The sequence below is a fragment of the Penicillium taxi genome (assembly GCF_028828555.1).
Source record: "Penicillium taxi strain IBT 34144 chromosome Unknown utg000001l_segment0_segment0, whole genome shotgun sequence".
Lineage (NCBI taxonomy): Eukaryota > Fungi > Ascomycota > Eurotiomycetes > Eurotiales > Aspergillaceae > Penicillium > Penicillium taxi.
Window position 1 is genome coordinate 3996041 of NW_026643203.1, and position 19248 is coordinate 4015288.

Genomic DNA, 19248 nt, shown 5'->3' on the forward strand with positions numbered 1-19248 from the left:
TCACCAACTCCTTTCTACTGCAGTAAACTCCAATTCCCTTTTACTGCAGTAAGGACTCGAGCACCGTTCTCAGTAACGAGCGACTAGCTATCTACGCTCGCTAAGCGAGCGACAACAACAATGATAAAGGCGAGAGAAGATTTCCCTCCAATGTAAGGTCTTCCCATATTCGATCAATTAAGCTTTGTAGGAAAGCTACTAGTTAAGAGTATTTTAAAGGGCAGCAGCCATCAAGGCAATTGCTGCGCTACCCAAGGCAAGGCCAGGGTTACCAGTAATCTGCGGGAGACCACCGGTGCTAGTTCCTGAGGTGGCACTGGCAGATGATTTTCCTGAGGTCTGTGTTGAAGATTTATCCGAAGTTTGTGAAGTGGTCCTCTCGGAGCTATCGGTGCTGCTCGGTGTCTGGGTCGTCCGGTCTGCGGTAGTAGATAATGAGGCTCCTGCTGAGGGACCGGCAGTTACGGTAACGGGGAACAAAGTGGCTTCTCCCTTTGGAATAGCTGTTGTTGATGTGCCAGGGAAGTTTGCGCCAGTGCCACTCGCAATCTCTGTACAGATGGCAGTCGTGCCACTGGAAGTGCAGCCTATGTGATCCCAGCTGGTAAAGATGAGAAAATCAGCGGGAAATACTTTGAATAGAAATGGGCCTTCTTACAATCCTTCTTGAGGCTCGCTCATCGACATCTCAATCGTTGACGGGCCAAGGGTATAGTATAGCCCGGGCCCCATTCCACAGTCACTGCCATCGGTACCAGGTGGGCAATTGATGCTAAAGGTGGTAGTTCCAGAGCCCTGTCAATTAAAGTCAGATTCTTGTCAATTCTAATCTTCTTGGTCATAGTCGGTTCGGTACGAACCTCGGCAATAATAGAAGCGACCAAAGGCTGTGGGTCGATATCGTAGATAAAAAGCGAGACGACGCTGGTCTGTGCAGTTGCGAGACCGAGAGTCGCTAATATAGCCAGTGTTTTCAGAATCATGATGATTGGATTATTGAAGACGGTATTACAGGGACGGTGGAATTCAAATGAACAAGAACATTGCGGAGAGAACGGGAATTTTCTCCTTTTCTTTTGGACCCTCAGGGTCCAGATACGCTAAACCTAATTTAGATTAGTATCGATTTGGTGATAATGCCAAGATGTCAAATGGAGGTCGACTACCAAGGAATAGTGGATTCTAGTGGGCAAATGAGAACGCAGTATGCGTACCAAAGTGTGTATGTGTATAGATTGTAGAATGGAGGAATCCCATTGTGGGATTCCAATGCTGACTAAAATAGACTAACTGTAAATGGAATCGGGCCTTTGACACACCCCTTCAGTTTTCACCCCTCCAAGGTGTAAACTGGCCTTAAACACAGGGCCGATTTAGGCTGTTGAATCGCCTCAATTCCCTCTAAAAACGCAGTCTATATTCTGATTTAGGCAGTTGATGCTCTAAATCCTCTGAATCTAGGGGTAAGACCCTAGATTAGAGCAGTTCACTTATATCTTCCAAATTGAGAAGACGAATCCAGGCGTCAAATCTCTGTTTTAGCAAGATTTTCGTGAAGCCATCTGCCACCATAAGCTTTGTTGGGACCCATCTGATCTTAATACGTCCTTCCTGCACCTCCTGGCGTAGCCAGCTGCGGTGTATGTCTATGTGACGTAGCTTGGTCTCAAATGCTCCCTCTTTAGTGAGCAGATCAACTGTTCTCTGGTTGTCGCAGTCGAGAGTTATATTGTCGTATTCCATTTCTAGTCCAACATGGACTAGTACTCTCTTCCACCATACCAGTGTTTTGGCTGCGTCCGATAAACCAAGCAATTCTGCTTCGGTAGTGGACGTCGTCACCGTCTTTTGTTTAGACGCCTTCTAATCTATAGGGCCGCCGAAGAGCATGTATATCATGCCTGCAGAGCTCTTATGGTCTTTATGGTCACCATAAGATGCGTCACTAGCGATGGTTAATGCCGATGTGCCTGTAGATTGGTGGGTTGCGTCGTTGATCTGATCCTTATTTCGGCTGAAATCAGGGTCAGAGGTGTCATCAGAATGTTCTGAATGGTCAGAATGGTGTCCTAAACCATATCTAAGTGCTCTGTTCTTGGTGTGGAACAGATAAGTGATTGTCCTATCTGCCGCAGCAGAATGCTGTGGACCTGGGTTCTGCAGGAATTGGGCTAGTTTAGTGGCTGGTTTAGCTACATCAGGCCTGGTTATAGTAGCTGCATACTGTATTGAACCAATCTTTTCCTGGTAGAGTTTGATCGCATCAGGCGACGCAGTTCCTTCATACGATAAGAGTTCTTCAATTGGCATTGGTGTAGCCACTGATGGTCGGTTATTTAGGCCGAAACGGGCAGCCATACTATCAATATAGCTGTCCTGGCATAGCCAGAGCTTATATTGTTTACGATCGCGTATAATGTGTATGTTCAGGAACCACTCTGTGTCGCCGTGATCAGTCAGTTCCTATGCTTTTTCGAGTTCCGATTCAAGCTGCCTTGCGTATTAAGCTTTTGTCTTATGGCTAGCAATCAGGAAGTCATCAACATAGAAGAATATTATGACTCCGTCGCCTATAAAGACACATGGATCCTCTAGTAACTGTATAAGACCTAGGCCTAACAGGACTCTAGAGGCCTCCTTCTGCCAGAGCTTTGGTGAGATGTGTAATCTGTATAGTGCTTTATGGAGGTGCCAAACTTGGCCATTGGTGCTCCTGAAGCCAGAGGGAAGCTCTATGTAAACCTCCTTATCTTCAAGGAAGCTGTTCAGGAAAGCTGCGACAGCATCTCTTTGATGTATATCTAGATCGAATATAGCTATTATTGCGAATAGCATGCGTATAGTTTTGATGGCTAGTATAGCTGAACGTTTCTCTTTAGTAGATATCCACTCCATATCTCCGCGTATGTAGATACGAGCTTTACACTTCAGGAGTAAACCATTCTCATCAAACTTGTAAGCATATACCCATTTCAAGGGCAGAATCTGCTTTGATCTATTGTTTGGCCTTGGGACGACTGAGAATATGTGCTTTTTAGTAAGACTATCGATCTCCTTTTATATTATAGTATTAAACGCATCTTTAAACGCATGCCCTTTTACCTCCTTGAATGTGTTCGGAGGTGGTGGAAGGTCGTCTCTATGCATCTGGCTCGCTGGTTTCTGCACCATTCTGGTGTAGAATATATGGTAATAAGCTTTAGATTGTGTCTTAAGCTTATCTGGATCCTTGTCTGGCCGCAGCATAAGCTATATAAAGTAGGCATCATCTCTCTTGGTTGGATGGCGAATATGTTTACCAGGGATAATGTTCGACTCGTCTAAGTCTAGACCAATCTATCGGAATTGTGGTTCACTATCTTGAGCAGTAAACAGGGGCGAATCCCCTTTAGTTGGCTCTATAGGAGCCACCCCCACCCCTTGATTTGGCACTAAGTCTAGCGAATCTGGTGAATTCGGTGTGTCATCAGTTATATCAGGCTTGATTGGGTCTTCTAGGAATGTCCTAGGAATCCAGTTATGTTCTGTTGGTGTAGGGTATCGTGGTGTATTTGGTCTAGGATTTCGGCCGAAAAATGGGTTTTCGGCATTGATGGATACACCAGACTGGTTGCTTTTTCCAGTAAATGCGTCAGGTTGTTGAACTGATCGAGCATCGAGAGAGAGGACAGGACTATTAGTATCCTGATCAGATAGATATGAATGGTCAACTACTTGTGTTTCAGGTAACATCTCCTATAAATTGGTCTGTAGGTGGGTTTGTAGGACTCCAATCTCCCTCTGGAGGACGTCGTCAGCCTCTTCTTTAGTCAGGATAACTGGCTCAGGACCAGAAAAAACAGGCATCTCCACCAGCTTATGTGGTATAAAATCAGCTGTATATCGCCTATTCTCGTCGAAAACGATGTCTCTAACTGGCCTGACTTGACCACCCCTTGAATCTGGAAACCAGATTCTCTAGACATTAGATGCCATATATCCAACAAGGAATCCAATCTCTGCCCTTCTTAGCATCTTGTCTGATTTCGGAATCTTTTGGATTCTGTAGTAAGCTAGACTGCCGTATAGACGTATGTTCGCGAGATTCGACTTTGGCAGTGTCGTTTGTTTGTCCTATAGGTCTGAATTAGCGTATTTGCGCGCCTCTTCCTAGTGCACTATCCAGGAACCATTTACGTTCGTTGGCGTACGATTTAGTATATAAACCACAGCCTTTACCGCCTCTGGCCATAGGCTGATAGGGAGCTTTCCTTCCTCTAGGAGGGCCCTGGCGCGTGTAATTATGATACCGCCTGCCCGTTCAATTGGGCCATTCATCTCAGGATGTCCTAGAATTGAATACGTTACTATAATACCTTGATCTGCCAGAAACCGCTCTATAGTAAGGCCTACAGCTTTCTCATTGTCGTAGTGGAATGCTCGAATAGGTAAATTCCACCAGTTTTTCAGGAGTTTAATGAAGTGTCGAATCGCATCATTTATCTGGTTCTTTGTATGATAGGTGAAGACCTAATGGAAGTGGATTCCGTCAACGTAAAAATAGCAAATCCAACGCTCTTTATTATACGCGATTGATATTTGGATCAGGTCTAGAGAGATCTGTCCGAATCGACCATACCTATGTCCTAGATGACGTCTAGATATCTATCTAGGAGCTCTAGTAAGACTATAAATAGAGCATGGGCTCTGTATTTGGCCATTTATATAGTCAGTGACTGGTTCAGTTGAGTCTGGTTGATCGCTCAAAACGACTCCGTCAACGAGCTTAGGAAGCTGCTATATAGCATCATGGTGTAAATGACCTAGACAACGATGCCAGAGCTCTGTCGGTGCCTTAGATTCTAGTGGTTTTCTGGAATCCTTGCCCATGTATGCATGCTTTTCCGCCGAAAAAATCTCGTCGGGTGTCTCTTTATCTATCTCTTTATCTGAATCTTGTTTAGCTAATGATGGCTCCACGATCAATAAATTTGGGTTATGAATCCTTTGAATGGCTAGGACAGGTGTCCCGTCCCTATCAATAAGATAGTCTTTCGAAGGCACCCAATCGCCTCCTTTGTCGTTCAGGGCGCAGTAAGAGAGTAGATTCAATCTAAACTCAGGGCTATAGAGGACATTTGACAGGATGATTGATGTCGATTCCTTGGTTACTGGATGGATCCCTTTGACTTCGTATTGTCCTTTACCAAGGGTTTCAACCTCTCCTAATCCTAGTTGAAGGGTGTCTCTTCTATGCTCGAAATTGACGAATGCACCTAAGTTATTGCAGACATGCGCACTAGCGCCTATGTCTAGCACCCAGCTATCTTTCTAGAGCTCCTGACCAGACTAGGTCAGGAAAGCTGATTTCTGTAGAAATATAGAGTCTATAAATGCACTAGAGAGGTCTGGAATGGTGTCCAGAGTATCTAAAACTATGTCCAGAGTGTTCAGAGTATCTAAAGCTATGTCCAGAGTATCTGAGATTGCAGTATTTCGGCCGAGAAACTGGTCTTCGGCAGTGCCTACGAGCTGTATACTGTCGCTTAAATCGGCAGCATAGGTAGTTTGAGATGCGAAAAACACTGGTTTTGTAGTATAGTTGGCAGTGTGGTTTACGGCTATAGATTGCCTGGCTGGCTCGGCTGGGGTATTGCTGGTGTTGGTGGATTCTTTCAGTTTAGTGTCGATCCACTGTTTCCAGCCTAAATCCCCGTCCAGGGCCTGTTTTATCTTCTGTTTCATGCCAGCATTTGGCTTTCTGCTGCCTTTACCATTTAAGTTGAAGCACTTATCGACAGGGTAGCTACAACCACATGGGAATGCCCTATCTTTAAATGGTTTTGCTTTCTGCTCCTGTAGGAATTGAGCTCTAGCCAGAGCTTTCTTCCCTTGACCAGGGGCACTAGGTTGGCCAGGAGCATAAGGGGCAGGAGCACTGGCTTAGCCAGCTGTTTCCTGGTGTCCTTGGAACGTCGTGAACGCTCCCTTTGAGATGGCTGGCTGCTTTGGTCTTTGATTCTGGTAGGTGGTTTTGAAATGATCTAGAAGGCGACGCATAGAGATCTGCTCGCGATCAACTATAATCTTTCCATGCCAGGACTGCCACCAGTTTGGCAGTATATCCTTTACCAGCTCTAAAAAGAGCCACACAGCATCATCATTCTTGGCAGCTGAGACGCCCTCAACCTCTGCTTCAAGGCGCGAATGCTCCCATTCTTCAAGCCAGGCGCCTATATCGGCGCCAGCTACAGGTGGAGTAACCGCAAATTTGTGCCAATGGTAGAATACCCTGGCTCTGTTTGTTGACGAGATTCCATAGCGGTCATACAAGAATTTAAGTCGCATAAATGGTTCGTCATATTATAAAACAAGACTCTGAACATATGTATCCAAGTGCTTTAGGATATATTCATTCACAGATTCAATTGCTCGCTTCTTGGTTTAGTAGAATAAAAGACGGAACTTGTAATCCTCTACATCGTCCTTCCAGTCCTGTCGTAACCGATCATACTCTTTACGATCCATATCGAGTTTAAGCATTGGTTTGATCGGGTAGTCGCGTGGTTCTGATCCTAGGACTGGTCGTTCAGTCCTAAGCTCTGGATCGCAGTATTCCCATACATCTCCGCCAGTGGCTACGGCTTTGACTCGCCTATACCACTGCTGCCATTAAGAGGCATCTTTCAGTCTTATATCGCCGGACATCGCGGACACAGTCTTCAGTCTCGTTTACCCTTAAAATATGCTTTTCAAGGTAAATTGTCGGCGAACCGGGCTCATAACTGTCAAATGGAGGTCGACTACCAAGGAATAGTGGATTCTAGTGGGCAAATGAGAACGCAGTATGCGTACCAAAGTGTGTATGTGTATAGATTGTAGAATGGAGGAATCCCATTGTGGGATTCCAATGCTGACTAAAATAGACTAACTGTAAATGGAATCGGGCCTTTGACACAAGACTAAATCCACATGTTCCAATGTTGAATTTGGTTTTCTTGAGATTTTGGGCAGATTTGGATTTAAATTTGGTGCTGGCGACCGAGGATCTCATATATTGGATTTTGATTTTATGAGCTAAGTAAAAAATGGACGAATGTACCTATATTGTATCAACCTTGGAACAAAGAAAAAGAGTGAGAGCGAAAGAGAAGCTGTGAAAGGCTTAATCAAATCTCCTTTAATGCAAAAAGAATTAAATAGAATACATCAAGGTCCGAAATTCAGATACCGGGGATCCTTGTGGAGCATGCGGATTTTCGGCATGTGAGCTGCACTACCACTCTACCAACTTGCATTATTTGTTATGAATGAGGGACTGAACGCCTAAGTCGAAAACTAGTGATAAAAATTAGACAGTCTAAGAATGTCGATTCAGTATGTGTATATTCAGAAAATCTTAGATCATCGAGTCAAGTGTCAAGGCTTTGAATTAAAAAGGTGAACGAGTGGTAAAAGGCTAAGGAAGTGTTCTACTGATCCAAAAAAGGGAAAAGAGCAAAGTAACTGGTCTCAGAACCGGAGCTTCTAGCTTGAGAGCGAGGCGTAGTACCAATTTCTACACCAACTGCTTTATTGTGAAAAAATTTGTCCAGAAAGTGAATGATAGCTGACCAAATGAAAACATATCCAGGAACCTGAATTGTATTTTTCAACATCAAAGTTTATGAGCATAATCGTATCTTCTAAGAAGGAAAGAAGAGAATGGAGATTGGTTGAAAAAGGAGGCTAAGCTTTTATGTGGTTCAACCTTGTGGATCCAGTGGACCTATGACTAAGCACTCATAGTGAGTGATTTTACGATCAACCAGTTTATACATACTCTATAAGTGATCGACAATCATAATCTTCGAGAGGCTTTCCTGAATCTTGGAATGACCAAGGAGTGGGGGAACTTTGGGATTGATAGCTACTTGTACGGAGTAGCTCTAGCACTATCTACTCCATATGTGTCAAGGTTCCTCCAGCCTTAGAGGGTTGGTATTCATCTCAGTTAGTGCTTACCTTCTTATCAGCCATAACAATCTAATTCACATGATAATGTGTAATATACAGGGGTCGCCTTGTAAGCCTTGCTAGCTTTACCTTAACTAATGGGAGCACTTTTACTACACAGTAAGTAAAACAACGAGGTGAATCCTGCAGGATGGGAAAAATGGGTCTTATTAGTGGGATTGATGATAACTAAGATAGGGTTCTTGGATATTGTTAGCGTAAATTGAATAGTTGAATTTTAGCAGTAGGGCTGTGAAGGACCAACTAGTCAGCTCTATATTACTGGCTTGACATCACTGAACAATGATCTGTTTATGTGATACCTAGATAATAGTTATCTAGTTCTTGCAGCTAGTAATGACCTTGTAGGCCTCGGGAATAAGATAGGCTTACGTGAGGCTGATCTCAACAATCCAGTCAACTAGGTCAATATTCAAGTCCAGATGTCAAAACTACCTAGGTAGATTGAATTATCGCCCCATTGCTTTGGGGATATATATAGTCAAAAAATGTCCTGGTGAGACTGCTCACTAGGTTTTATCTTGTTTTCAGTATTTATTTTCAGGGCTGAGCTCTGGAATATTATCTCTAGAAAATTATGGCCTTTCTATCAACTCTTTGGCTTTTTATAAGCTTTGCCTCAGCCTTTGATTGGAGTGAAAAAACACTGCTTGGATATCGTTCTGTCCATCCAGTAAGAAACATACACCTGGGCACATACCAGGGGAACACGGCAGGATATGCTAATACTTTTTTCAGACTCAAGAAAGATCATATGCAGCTGCAGGGAACACTTTAACGTGGGATGCAGCACTTTCTGCAGGATACTGGGGATGGTATGGCAATGGTGTCTATTTGCTTCGCGAGTTTGGAGACTGGATCCCGTCATCAGGAGATTGGTAAGCGTGCCACTCCATTAGTATATATTGATATCGAATGCTCATTCTGTGTATTAGGTATTGTATGGTTTATGCCAATACAGCTGCCTTCGCAAGTGCCGAGAAACTCAGAATGCCAGGGGCAAAATTAGTGGAAGATGACGATGACGATGATGATGACGATAGCGCAGAAGACAGTGATGATGATGATGATGATTATTGCGGCACTGGCCACGAAAATTTCAAAAATAATCATGAACTGATCAATGAATATATCACTGCCATGGGAGCGGATGCAACAACGGCTATTCGGATCGTCAATGATGATGCAGCAACGCTCGAGTGGGAGATTGTCATTCCGCCTGCGATGTTGAACTCGAATAATGGAGGTCTCAGTATAGGCACTGTGTGTAAACAGAGTAAAAGCCAGCTGCCGACATTGGAGAATGTGGCCGTTGAGTCTTATCCATGGACCGAAAACGTCAAGGGCGATTGGGATACATGGATAGAGTAAAAGAGAGAAAGAAGAATGCTCATTCACGGCGGAGTTCTTTTATTACCGATGATACATCCAAATGATAAAAATATTGCCTATCTATTTGAAATACAATTAATCGTACTTCTCACACCTGGTGATAAATGGTGAGAAAATTCCCGCGAGAAATAAAAGGTGGGATTGCACATCATGCACCGCTATTGTTGAGCTGGGAAGTGCCTTGGCGGCCTTATCTTCGACCATCTTTCTGAATTCGTGTTTCCCGTCGCTTGTTTCATGAATAGAGAAAACCGCCGCCGGTGCGACAACGTTATATGGATTGCCCATAGATTTAACAAATTGAACTGAATCAGCAATTGCAGCTGCAATAACACTTCCCTGAGAATCAACTGATATGTTATCAAGGGGATATCCCAAAGAAACGGTGTCAACCTGGTTCAATTGGCCATTTTTCAATCGATAGATGCCCACTACACCGGAAATTGAATTGGCAACATAGAACATTCCGTTCTGACCCCTGATAATGCCATTGGGAAATGCAAACCCATTTTTGGCAGCAAAATTGCAGTCTCCAGTATCGATTCGACAATATGTCAGACTCCCCCTCCAGTAAGCATTTCCAAATCACGAAAAGTGCCAACCTTTGAGTTGTGATCGTTAGTTATGACAGCTCCCACCCCATCGCTATCCACAGCGACGTTGTTAGGTGAAACGATGGAGTCACTGGCAATAGTCTTGACATATTGGAGCACTTCCGAAGAATTGTCCAAGTCAAATATCTCGATGGTAGAATTTGCTCCAGCAGTTTTTGGATCCAAAAATTCTCCAGTAGCATCGTTAACGGCCGGTTGGTGATTGATGAGCCAGAACCGAAGCCGGTCTCCTGTGCGATGGACGTCAAATCCGTGAAGATCAATGTCCCTCGGGAATCCATCTAATTTCAGCGTACGTAGCCCATATAGCCCATCAGACATAGGGCGGTCAATATCAATCACTGAAATATGATCTGTGCGAGATCGAGCTGAGATATTGAACAAGTTGCCACCGGGACTCCATCCCTGGCGGGACTCAATACTCGTGCAGGCCGCGTACAGCTTGCGGCCATGATGATCCAGCCACATATCCTCGCAGCCCTCCAGTAAAGGGTGTTGAAGTCGGGTACAGGTCCATGGAAACTCTTCAATAGTCTGGATTTTTCGGCCGATGCCTATTGAGACGAAGAGAATGTCGTGCAGCAGGTAATAGAGCGCAGATAATGCAAGCCCGAACAGGCCCCACTTGACTATCTTCCGCATTGATCGATCTTGAGGATGAGTGCTCGCCATGCCTTTTCTGATAGCCTTAATCTTGGAATGGACACTTATAGCTGGTAACCCCCTATGTCGATAATGAATATGAAATTCCGAGTGTAATTCATAAGACGGTAGACCCTAGTCCCCTTATTTCTGCAGAGCTTAGGCTTAGCGCTGAGTGAGGGCGTAAAATTCAAAAGTAAGCTAGCGATTGAAATTTCCTCGAAACAACCTTGAAATTAATTATAGAGACGAGACAAGTCGAGCATCTGGAATCTGGATCCGGATAAGCGGGTTAATATTGTGCCGAAGGGTTCTATGGAACTCTAATCGATGCGGAGGTTTTGATAACTAACTAGTTTGCAGTTCTTTTAGAAATGTGAGTGATTCGTGAGTATTGAGAAAATCAACTATCAACTTTCCAGCCTCCAGGATTCAATATTTGGACTAGTTCCACTGTTCCATTATCCATCTTACTTTCCGACTAGCAGTACGGCATCGCTCTATATCTCACGACTGGGCCCAGGAAGGAGAGTCTGACAAGTGACAATTCGATAGGTTTCCCTTAAGTTCACTTAGTTCAGGTTTGAAATTTCAAGCTTCTTAGTATTTTACGGGGCCTACGGACCTATAATTTCCTATGTTCTCAGACTTTCAAAATTAACCAAGCGGGATTTTCTATCAATACGAAGGAAAAGTTTGTAGAACGTGGAAATGTGTGACATTGGCCATCGCGTTTAGAGCCATTCCTAAGCCAGTTCTTTGAATCCGAATTGCCCTAATAGCTTTACAAATACATGGCAGGTGATTATTCCACAAACCCGAGCACCAACATACGGTATACCGCACGGGTAACCTTTTCCCATCGGGGTTATTGAGCTTGTTGCTCAGGCCACATCAGGCTGTTGGCCCCAAGCTCCATCGTCAAAGCGCATACCCTGAAAAGCACAGGTAAGATCGACCTCCCCGCATTAAAATCCAAATCGAGAGTGGTTGTTGAGTCCCTATTATGCAATCAAGAAGGCAATATAAATGCTTAAAAGACTCTTCGTGTCGACTCTTACAAAACAAGCCCCAGGGCTTTCGGTAAGAGGTGGGATCCCCACAAATTGAATCTAAGACCGTATTCAAAGGACCTACTTAGGTACCTCATGCCTTACGACAACATGATTTCTCTTGGCTCTTTAAAGGATTCCAAGCTTCAAGCCATCGTACCACCCCCTTCAGAGAGGCACTCGGGCTCAGCGCTGCTGGTGCTGAACTTGAACCAACGCACTGTGCAGATGGTAAGTGTCCATGTCGATCGAGCCGTTCATAGTCACACCCCCGGCCGCCACCACAGGTGGGGATTGGATGATGCAGGCGGCGCTAGACAGGGGTCGTATTCCTTTCGAGTCGTTTCCCCGTATTTTCTTCTTTTGCCAAGGCCAAAGGGAAGTGAATTTGAGCTGGCTCACCCAAAACTGAAATTCGGAGGGGTTTAGGCCTCTTTGTGCCGTTATGGCGGATGGAAGGCGATTTCAAATTCGTGTTTTGAAGCAACAGGCGACGCCACAATTTATCAGTACTAAACTTTTGCCATATTTTCCCATATTTTCTCTATCCGTTGATGTCGCTCCAGACTATAATAAAGATGTAAAATAGGAAAAAAGAATAAGCAAGGCAGTGTGGAAAAAGGAACTAAGAAAGAAATTGCGGGGAATGAACAAGTGGGTCGATTACCCCAACTTTTCCCCCAGATTATAGACGCTAAATGGAGGAATTAATTCGGCCCCAGCCGAGTCGCAAGTCGCGAGTCAGACTACTAGTTCTAAATACTACATCATGAACTAAACTGGTGTTAATCCAGCCTATCAAAATCAAAAGAAAACCAAAGAAACACATTATGCGCATAGCGTTGTAACCCTGCCAGGTCCACGGATATATTCAACATAATATTAGAGCCTTGCTGACCCTATATAATCCCCCTCCTAGTACTCGCATTTCAGCATTTCTTTTTTCTTTTACAAGACTTACTTTCCCAAATCCGACTTACCATGGTGTTGATTGGGAACATCTATGTGATTGCGGCTGTCTCAGTCGTTGGAGGAGGCCTCTTTGGGTTTGATATCTCGAGTTTATCGGCTCAACTAACAGAGAACTCATTCAAGTGTTATTTTAATGACGGTCCTAATGGATACCCATACAATGATAAAGAGAACTGTAGTGGCTTGACTTCACTTCGACAGGGTGGTGTCACCGCTTCTATGGCTGCTGGCTCTTGGCTCGGCGCATTGGTCTCGGGTATTGTCTCTGATAGGGTTGGTCGAAAGTATTCGTGAGTAGAGCCTTCCCATATTACTTGATACATACCATGCTAACCAGGCCCCCTGTACAGCATTATGCTCGGTTGTATCTTCTGGTAAGCTGAGTCATTACACCACTTGGGCATGCTTTGGTTTTAGCTATTGACTATTCGTCCAGGCTGATTGGTTCCACGATCTGCTGTGCTTCGCAAAATGTCGGCATGCTTATCGTCGGTCGTATCATCAACGGCTTTTCTATTGGTATTGAATCAGCACAAGTGCCGGTTTATATTAGTGAAATCTCGCCTCCATCGAAGCGAGGCCGATTCGTGGGCATGCAGCAATGGGCAATCACATGGGGTATTCTGATAATGTACTAGTACGTATCTCAAATTTATCTTCAGGGCTAGATTTGGTGGGTTGTGAAATATGCTAATCTAGCACAGTATCTCGTATGGCTGCTCATTCATTGGCAACAACAAGTCAAACGACTACTCTACTGCAGCATGGCGCATTCCTTGGGGACTGCAGATGATTCCGGCCGTCCTTTTATTCTTCGCCATGATGTTCCTCCCCGAGTCCCCCCGCTGGCTGGCTCGTATGGATCGTTGGGAGGATGCCCACGAAGTCCTGGCCTTGGTTCATGGAAAAGGCGACCGCAACCACCCCTTCGTTGCTATTGAGTTGCAGGATATCCGAGATATGTGTGAGTTGGAGCGACAATTCAAAAACGTTACCTACTTGGATCTCTTCACTCCACGCATGTTGAACCGGACCATTATCGGAATTTTCACTCAGATCTGGTCCCAATTGACGGGCATGAATGTCATGAGTGAGCTACCCTCTCCCTGAGAGTCTGATGATGGTATGTTAGCTGACATGATATGGTAGTGTACTATATCGGGTATGTGTTCGGCATGGCAGGGTATACTGGTAATGCCAACCTACTTGCCTCATCTATCCAATATATTATCAATGTAGTTATGACAGTGCCCGCCTTAATCTGGCAAGATCGCTGGGGACGTCGCAAGACCATGCTTGTTGGTGCATTCTTCATGTGTGCATTCATGTTCTCCAACGCGGGTATCCTGGGAGGTTCAGGCGTTGTTCTGCCCATGGCTGATCGTACCAGCCCCGAGGAATCGATGAGGGTGACAGGCGCGGCTGCAAAAGGATTGATCGCCTGTACCTACTTATTTGTCGCGTAAGTTTTGATGAATAAAGGCGAAGAACCGCTTGCTAATATCTCATATAGGAGTTATGCGCCTACGTGGGGTCCAGCCTCGTGGACTTACCCTCCAGAGCTGTTTCCCCTTCGTCTACGTGGTAAAGGTGTCGCCATGGCTACCTCAGCCAACTGGGCATTCAACACAGCGCTCGGTCTATTCACACCACCTGCATTCACGGACATCGCCTGGAAGACTTACATTCTGTTTGGTGTTTTCAATGCTGCCATGTTTATCCACGTCTTCTTCATGTTTCCTGAGACTGCAGGTAAGACATTAGAGGAAACCGAGGCAATATTCGAAGATCCGAACGGTATTCGATTTATTGGAACTCCAGCCTGGAAGACCCATGTGTCGACCAGTCAGACAACTGCTCTTGAACGTGGCGATATTGAGGCTGGTAAGATACATGAGGCCAGTGTTCTATCTTCAGCTCCAGCAGCTCCAGTGAGCGATGACGCCGAAGAGAAAGGCACAACCACTCATGAGTGACGAGTCAGATAGCCCTTAGTGAAATTGACAGAAGCCGTGAACATCAGTTCAAACTCGAAATTTGAAATGCTCGTATATTCCCCAGGGCTATTTATTATTTGACTCTTGAGTATGGCTATTGCAGACAGTAATGACATTCTGACCCTTAAACAGTCGAAGTTGAATGCGTAGTTGAAGCCCTCGTATAGTTATATAGTTCAGGTCCTGATGCCAAGACTCGTCCGTGAAAATCCGAAGTCGGGTCAGGAACCCATTATGGTTTAATCAACCATGGGATTAATTTATCTCAATTTCAGCATATAATATAGGAAATTCAAGTAAGGGATGACCCTCTCTCTCTCTCTCTCTCTCTATTCAAACTGTTTGAGTCGGAAACCAAGGATCAGCCCCACACATAGAGACCGCGCGTCCTCCGAACCAATCGCTCTACATCCAGCGTCATGTAACTTATCCAATTTCTGGGGGTACAGAGATTTCTTGGCTTGCCGATCCTAAAGACTTCTCTCATCGTGATTCATCATGGTTATGCTACCTTAAACGGCGACTTGACTATGCACTCTGTTTTTTTTAGCCTCTCGGCCCCCTTCTGTTTAGCATGTCCGCCGATGGATCCAAGCTGAATGGTTTAAAGACACAGTGGGCGGGTTAGTGGCTCCTCTTTCGATCGTCGGAATCGATGCTGACCATCTTGACTCTCAGCATTCATCGCTCCCTTTGTTCCTGGCCGTGGACCATCGCAAGGATGGCGACCGATCTCTTTGCGCCCGCCTTACTTGGCTTCACTCGTTTGTCTAATGTTCACAATATTTCTCACGCTAGAAGGATTACGGCGATACAGTGACCGGATGGGAGGGCTGGCCTTCTACGACGATACCGACGATGTCTCCGCCCTCGCAACGTTCCTATACAATGATGTGCCCATCATCGCCGCTCTCATCCTATACATGATCTGGACCGTCACTGATTTTGATATCCTCCGGTTAGAGCCGTATTTCCAATTGTCGCAGCCGGGCGGAGCCCCAGCCATAATCTTATTCATCAATTATAACTTTGGCCAGACAGTCCTCACTCCCATTAATGCCGCCCGTCGCCGCCACTGGATCGTCGTATGGGTCTCTCTGATCACGCTTTCCCTTCGCATGCTTCTACCCGCTCTCCAAGCCACCCTGTTTGAACTTCGTGAAGTGAATCAGCTTTCGCATGAAGACTTGAGAACGTGGCCTGACTTGGTCAGTTTGGACACGCAAGCGAATTGGATGTCAGCTCAAATAAACGCCAAGCTTGATTCTGTTTTCGCCCGAACAGTCCAAAGCACACGGTCCTCTAATTATGCCATCGTGCCTGTTGAGTTTCCCGATTCAGACATTCGATCAAACGATCAGACTCTCTGGTCGATGAATTCAACCATCTTCTGGGCAGAAGTCTCCTGCGAAAGTATCAATCATGATGAAGTCTTGGTCAATGTTAATTCGTCGACTGGTGGCTATCCGACAGTCTCGTGGAATACCAGTGGTGTTGATATTGGGGATACGTACGGTAATGGTAACGCGACTAATTGCCGATTGGATTTCAGCTATGAGAGCGTCTTTTTGCCGGGTTCAGATTATCTCCAAGTCCGCTACTGGGAGCCTGCCGCCACTCACGCAACGGAAATTGAGTATCCCAACCGATCACACGCATTCTCCTCCTCCGGGTGTGATCAGCACGATATTTATGGAATGTTAATTGGCGTCAATGCGACTTCGAGCAACTCTTCATCCGATACCAAATATATCGCCTCTGGAACCGCCCTCGCATGTGAAATCAACTACTACAAAGCAGATGCTCTCGTCAACATGCATTCCAACAGCTCTATCTTCTCTATTGAGATCCATCCAACTACAAAACGCAGTCTGACATCTAATGATTTCAACATCGACTATTTCGAGGCAATTCTTTTTGAACAGGCTCCTTATACCAGTGATATGATTTTTCTTCAAACAAACTCCTCCACCGGTACCTTGACCGAGACCGAGCTACCCGCAGTTAGCGAACAGTCCGGCGATTTTAGCTCATTACTTGTGTCAGAAATATCTTCCCTTATGACAGCAGCTCAATTTGAAAAAACGATCAATTTAGAGGTGAAACAAACATTTTCAATGACTGTTGGCCGCCTGTTTGACCACACTTCAGTTAATGTCACTGCAATCCGCTCTAAAAGCCAAGTGGCCATCAGCATCGTGACATTTGCTGCGCTATGGTCTGAGGCTATCTTGCTCTTGGCAGTCTTCACAACCATATATCTGCTATTTCTATACCGTACAAGGGAGACGTTTCTGCGGAGCGATCCTGGCTCTATCGGTGCGATGTCCAGCATTGCTGCCGACGTTTTCCACCCTTCTAATATCTTGGCTCGTCCGCAAGTGGAATTCCACCAATTTTCAACAGGTCAACTGCGCCGTATATTCAAAAAAGCCTGGTGTCGTTGGGTCTCAGACCCTACTGGAAATCGACTAGAAATTATCGCGGAAGACGGCTCACCGGTCCAGCTTGGAGAGGATCTGCGAGTACATGCTGATCCAATGCCACATTTCCTCCTCGTACCATTCTTTCTTATCGAGTTCTTGGCTCTGGCGGGAGTGACAATTCTCATGTGTCTGATCATTTCGTCTCTTGCGCGCGATGGCAAATTCAGCCATCTTGATCAATCCAGTTCCAGTGCACTTCAGGCCATCCTCTCCATCCTCCCTGCTATTGTGGCCTCGACTGTTGGCTCTCTATGTACATCAATCCACCGGAATCTCAGTGTCCTTGAGCCTTGGGTTCATCTTCAGCGGGGAATGGCTTCAGCCCGTACCTCGCTGTCACTGAATTACGCCTCACAGAGTCCGTTCGCTGTTTTTCTCAAATCTGTCCGCGATAGACATGTGTTACTGGTATTTGTGTCCTTCGCATGTGTTTTAAACATGGCTCTCACCGTAGTGTCTGGTGGTCTTTTCACTCAGAAATTAGTCACGTCATCCCTCCCAACGAATGACTTGACCATGAACTACAGCCAATCCGTTTTGTCACATTCGAACTTTGCCGCCGCATTCACTGAGTATGATTTGATCCAAACAAGTATCACTAGTGGGGTTCCGATCCTGCCCTGGTCGAGTCCTAGTCACGCTTTCGTTCCACTTCACCTGAACAATCCAGACTCCAGCGCTACTTATAGGTCTACTACTCTCGGTATTGGATCCAATCTGGAGTGCCGCTCGCTATCCCCTAGCCAGGACTACGTCCATAATAAAACCTCAAACGCCCATCACTGGCGATATTTTTTATTCAATGACCCTTCCACGGAGTGCAGAGCTAGCATGAGTGTCCTCAAGAACGAAGACGCGGGTATTTCGCTGTCTATGCACTTTCTTGCGCCGGACGGAAATCAAACCGACGCTTGTCGTACGTCCTCTGTTCTCATGGTTGCTCGATGGAACTATTTATATGCCGATCCAGTTACCAGCAATAATACCGTCGCATTGCAGTGTCAACCGCAAGTACTATTGCAGAACTACTCTTTGACTTTTGACATGAGGGGACAGGTGCTCACCCACCATCATGTTCCGAACACACTCATCACAGAGGGTGAATTGTACAACAATGCAACTGTGAGCCTCGGTCAGTTTAACAAGGTGTTCTCCGCTATTCCAGAGAGGTATGTGGGTAATACGACTTCCAACGGTTCATATAGCATCTCGTCCTACGATTGGGCGGGTTTTCTCGTTGCGCGTCTTTACGAGCGCGAAGATCCTGACTTTGACTCCCTGGAACCTGTCCGTCTCATAAAATTAAGCCAAAAAGTGTACCAATGGGTGTACGGTACCTACTTTTCGCTATGGCGCGACGTCTATCTCGAACCTCTGGCCAAACCTATCCCTGCAGTCGACGCGATTGTAATCAAAAGCTCTTGGTTCCTAGTTTCGTCAGTGCCACTACTAATAATTGGCTTGGTCATCATTGTGTTTGACACATTTGTAGTTTTGGTCGTCTTCGGGACCCGTCGAGGCCGATTCAAAGGTCCCCGACTGCCTCGGTCAATCGGTAGCATCATTCCCTGGATTGTACATAGTCGGATGCTCCGTGACTTTGAAGGCACGCATTCATGGACAAACACTCAGCGCAGCGACCATCTTTCAACTTTGAACAAGAGATATGGATTCCGCATGTTTATGAGTCCGGACAATCGCTGGCGATTCGCCGTGGAAGAGGAACTAGCCGAGTCAAAGCCACTCGAGGAGTCTGTACAGGATACGGACGCTGCCAAGACCATCGCGATTGAATTGAATGAGCTTCCAGGTCCTCACTCATGCAATCAAAACTAATCAGCTCTAAGGCCATTTATACGATGATGACGATGATGATGATTTTTGGGTGGATCGCCCCCCGCCGGTTTGGTTTCTTGCACATATTTTGCAATTTGACGTTTATGACTCTGGGATGCTTGGGCATGTAGATCAATAGATGGGGTCTGCTGGTACTGACCTTGTCGTGTTAAATTTGAGAACTACACTTCATAATTTCGGGTTTCTTCTTACAGGGTTTTATTACCATTCTCTTCCAACGTTGTTCATTCGTATTTTTGAG

General features: G+C 45.4%; 6 protein-coding genes across 6 annotated transcripts; 4 read left to right on the plus strand and 2 right to left on the minus strand.

Moving 5' to 3' along the window:
* Window positions 1-213: 213 nt before the first annotated feature.
* On the minus strand, window positions 214-983 carry N7495_001435 (putative GPI anchored protein; the record flags this gene model as incomplete). Its single annotated transcript, XM_057204105.1, has 3 exons — window positions 214-601; window positions 659-795; window positions 861-983. The coding sequence occupies 3 exons, from the start codon at window positions 981-983 to the stop codon at window positions 214-216; spliced, it is 648 nt and encodes a 215-aa protein (XP_057068178.1).
* Window positions 984-8910: 7927 nt separating this feature from the next.
* N7495_001436 (uncharacterized protein) lies at window positions 8911-9366 on the plus strand (the record flags this gene model as incomplete). Its single annotated transcript, XM_057204106.1, has 1 exon — window positions 8911-9366. The coding sequence occupies one exon, from the start codon at window positions 8911-8913 to the stop codon at window positions 9364-9366; it is 456 nt and encodes a 151-aa protein (XP_057068179.1).
* A 96-nt stretch (window positions 9367-9462) lies between these two features.
* On the minus strand, window positions 9463-10673 carry N7495_001437 (uncharacterized protein; the record flags this gene model as incomplete). Its single annotated transcript, XM_057204107.1, has 2 exons — window positions 9463-9917; window positions 9977-10673. The coding sequence occupies 2 exons, from the start codon at window positions 10671-10673 to the stop codon at window positions 9463-9465; spliced, it is 1152 nt and encodes a 383-aa protein (XP_057068180.1).
* Window positions 10674-11806: 1133 nt separating this feature from the next.
* N7495_001438 (uncharacterized protein) lies at window positions 11807-12124 on the plus strand (the record flags this gene model as incomplete). The annotated part of the gene is made up of 1 exon (XM_057204108.1): window positions 11807-12124. One exon carries the CDS (start codon window positions 11807-11809, stop codon window positions 12122-12124), a length of 318 nt encoding a protein of 105 aa, XP_057068181.1.
* Window positions 12125-12676: 552 nt separating this feature from the next.
* N7495_001439 (sugar porter family MFS transporter) lies at window positions 12677-14643 on the plus strand (the record flags this gene model as incomplete). The annotated part of the gene is made up of 6 exons (XM_057204109.1): window positions 12677-12957; window positions 13018-13041; window positions 13104-13304; window positions 13372-13757; window positions 13817-14129; window positions 14181-14643. 6 exons carry the CDS (start codon window positions 12677-12679, stop codon window positions 14641-14643), a joined length of 1668 nt encoding a protein of 555 aa, XP_057068182.1.
* Window positions 14644-15238: 595 nt separating this feature from the next.
* Window positions 15239-18986, plus strand: N7495_001440 (DUF3433 domain-containing protein; the record flags this gene model as incomplete). The annotated part of the gene is made up of 2 exons (XM_057204110.1): window positions 15239-15287; window positions 15343-18986. 2 exons carry the CDS (start codon window positions 15239-15241, stop codon window positions 18984-18986), a joined length of 3693 nt encoding a protein of 1230 aa, XP_057068183.1.
* Window positions 18987-19248: the final 262 nt, after the last annotated feature.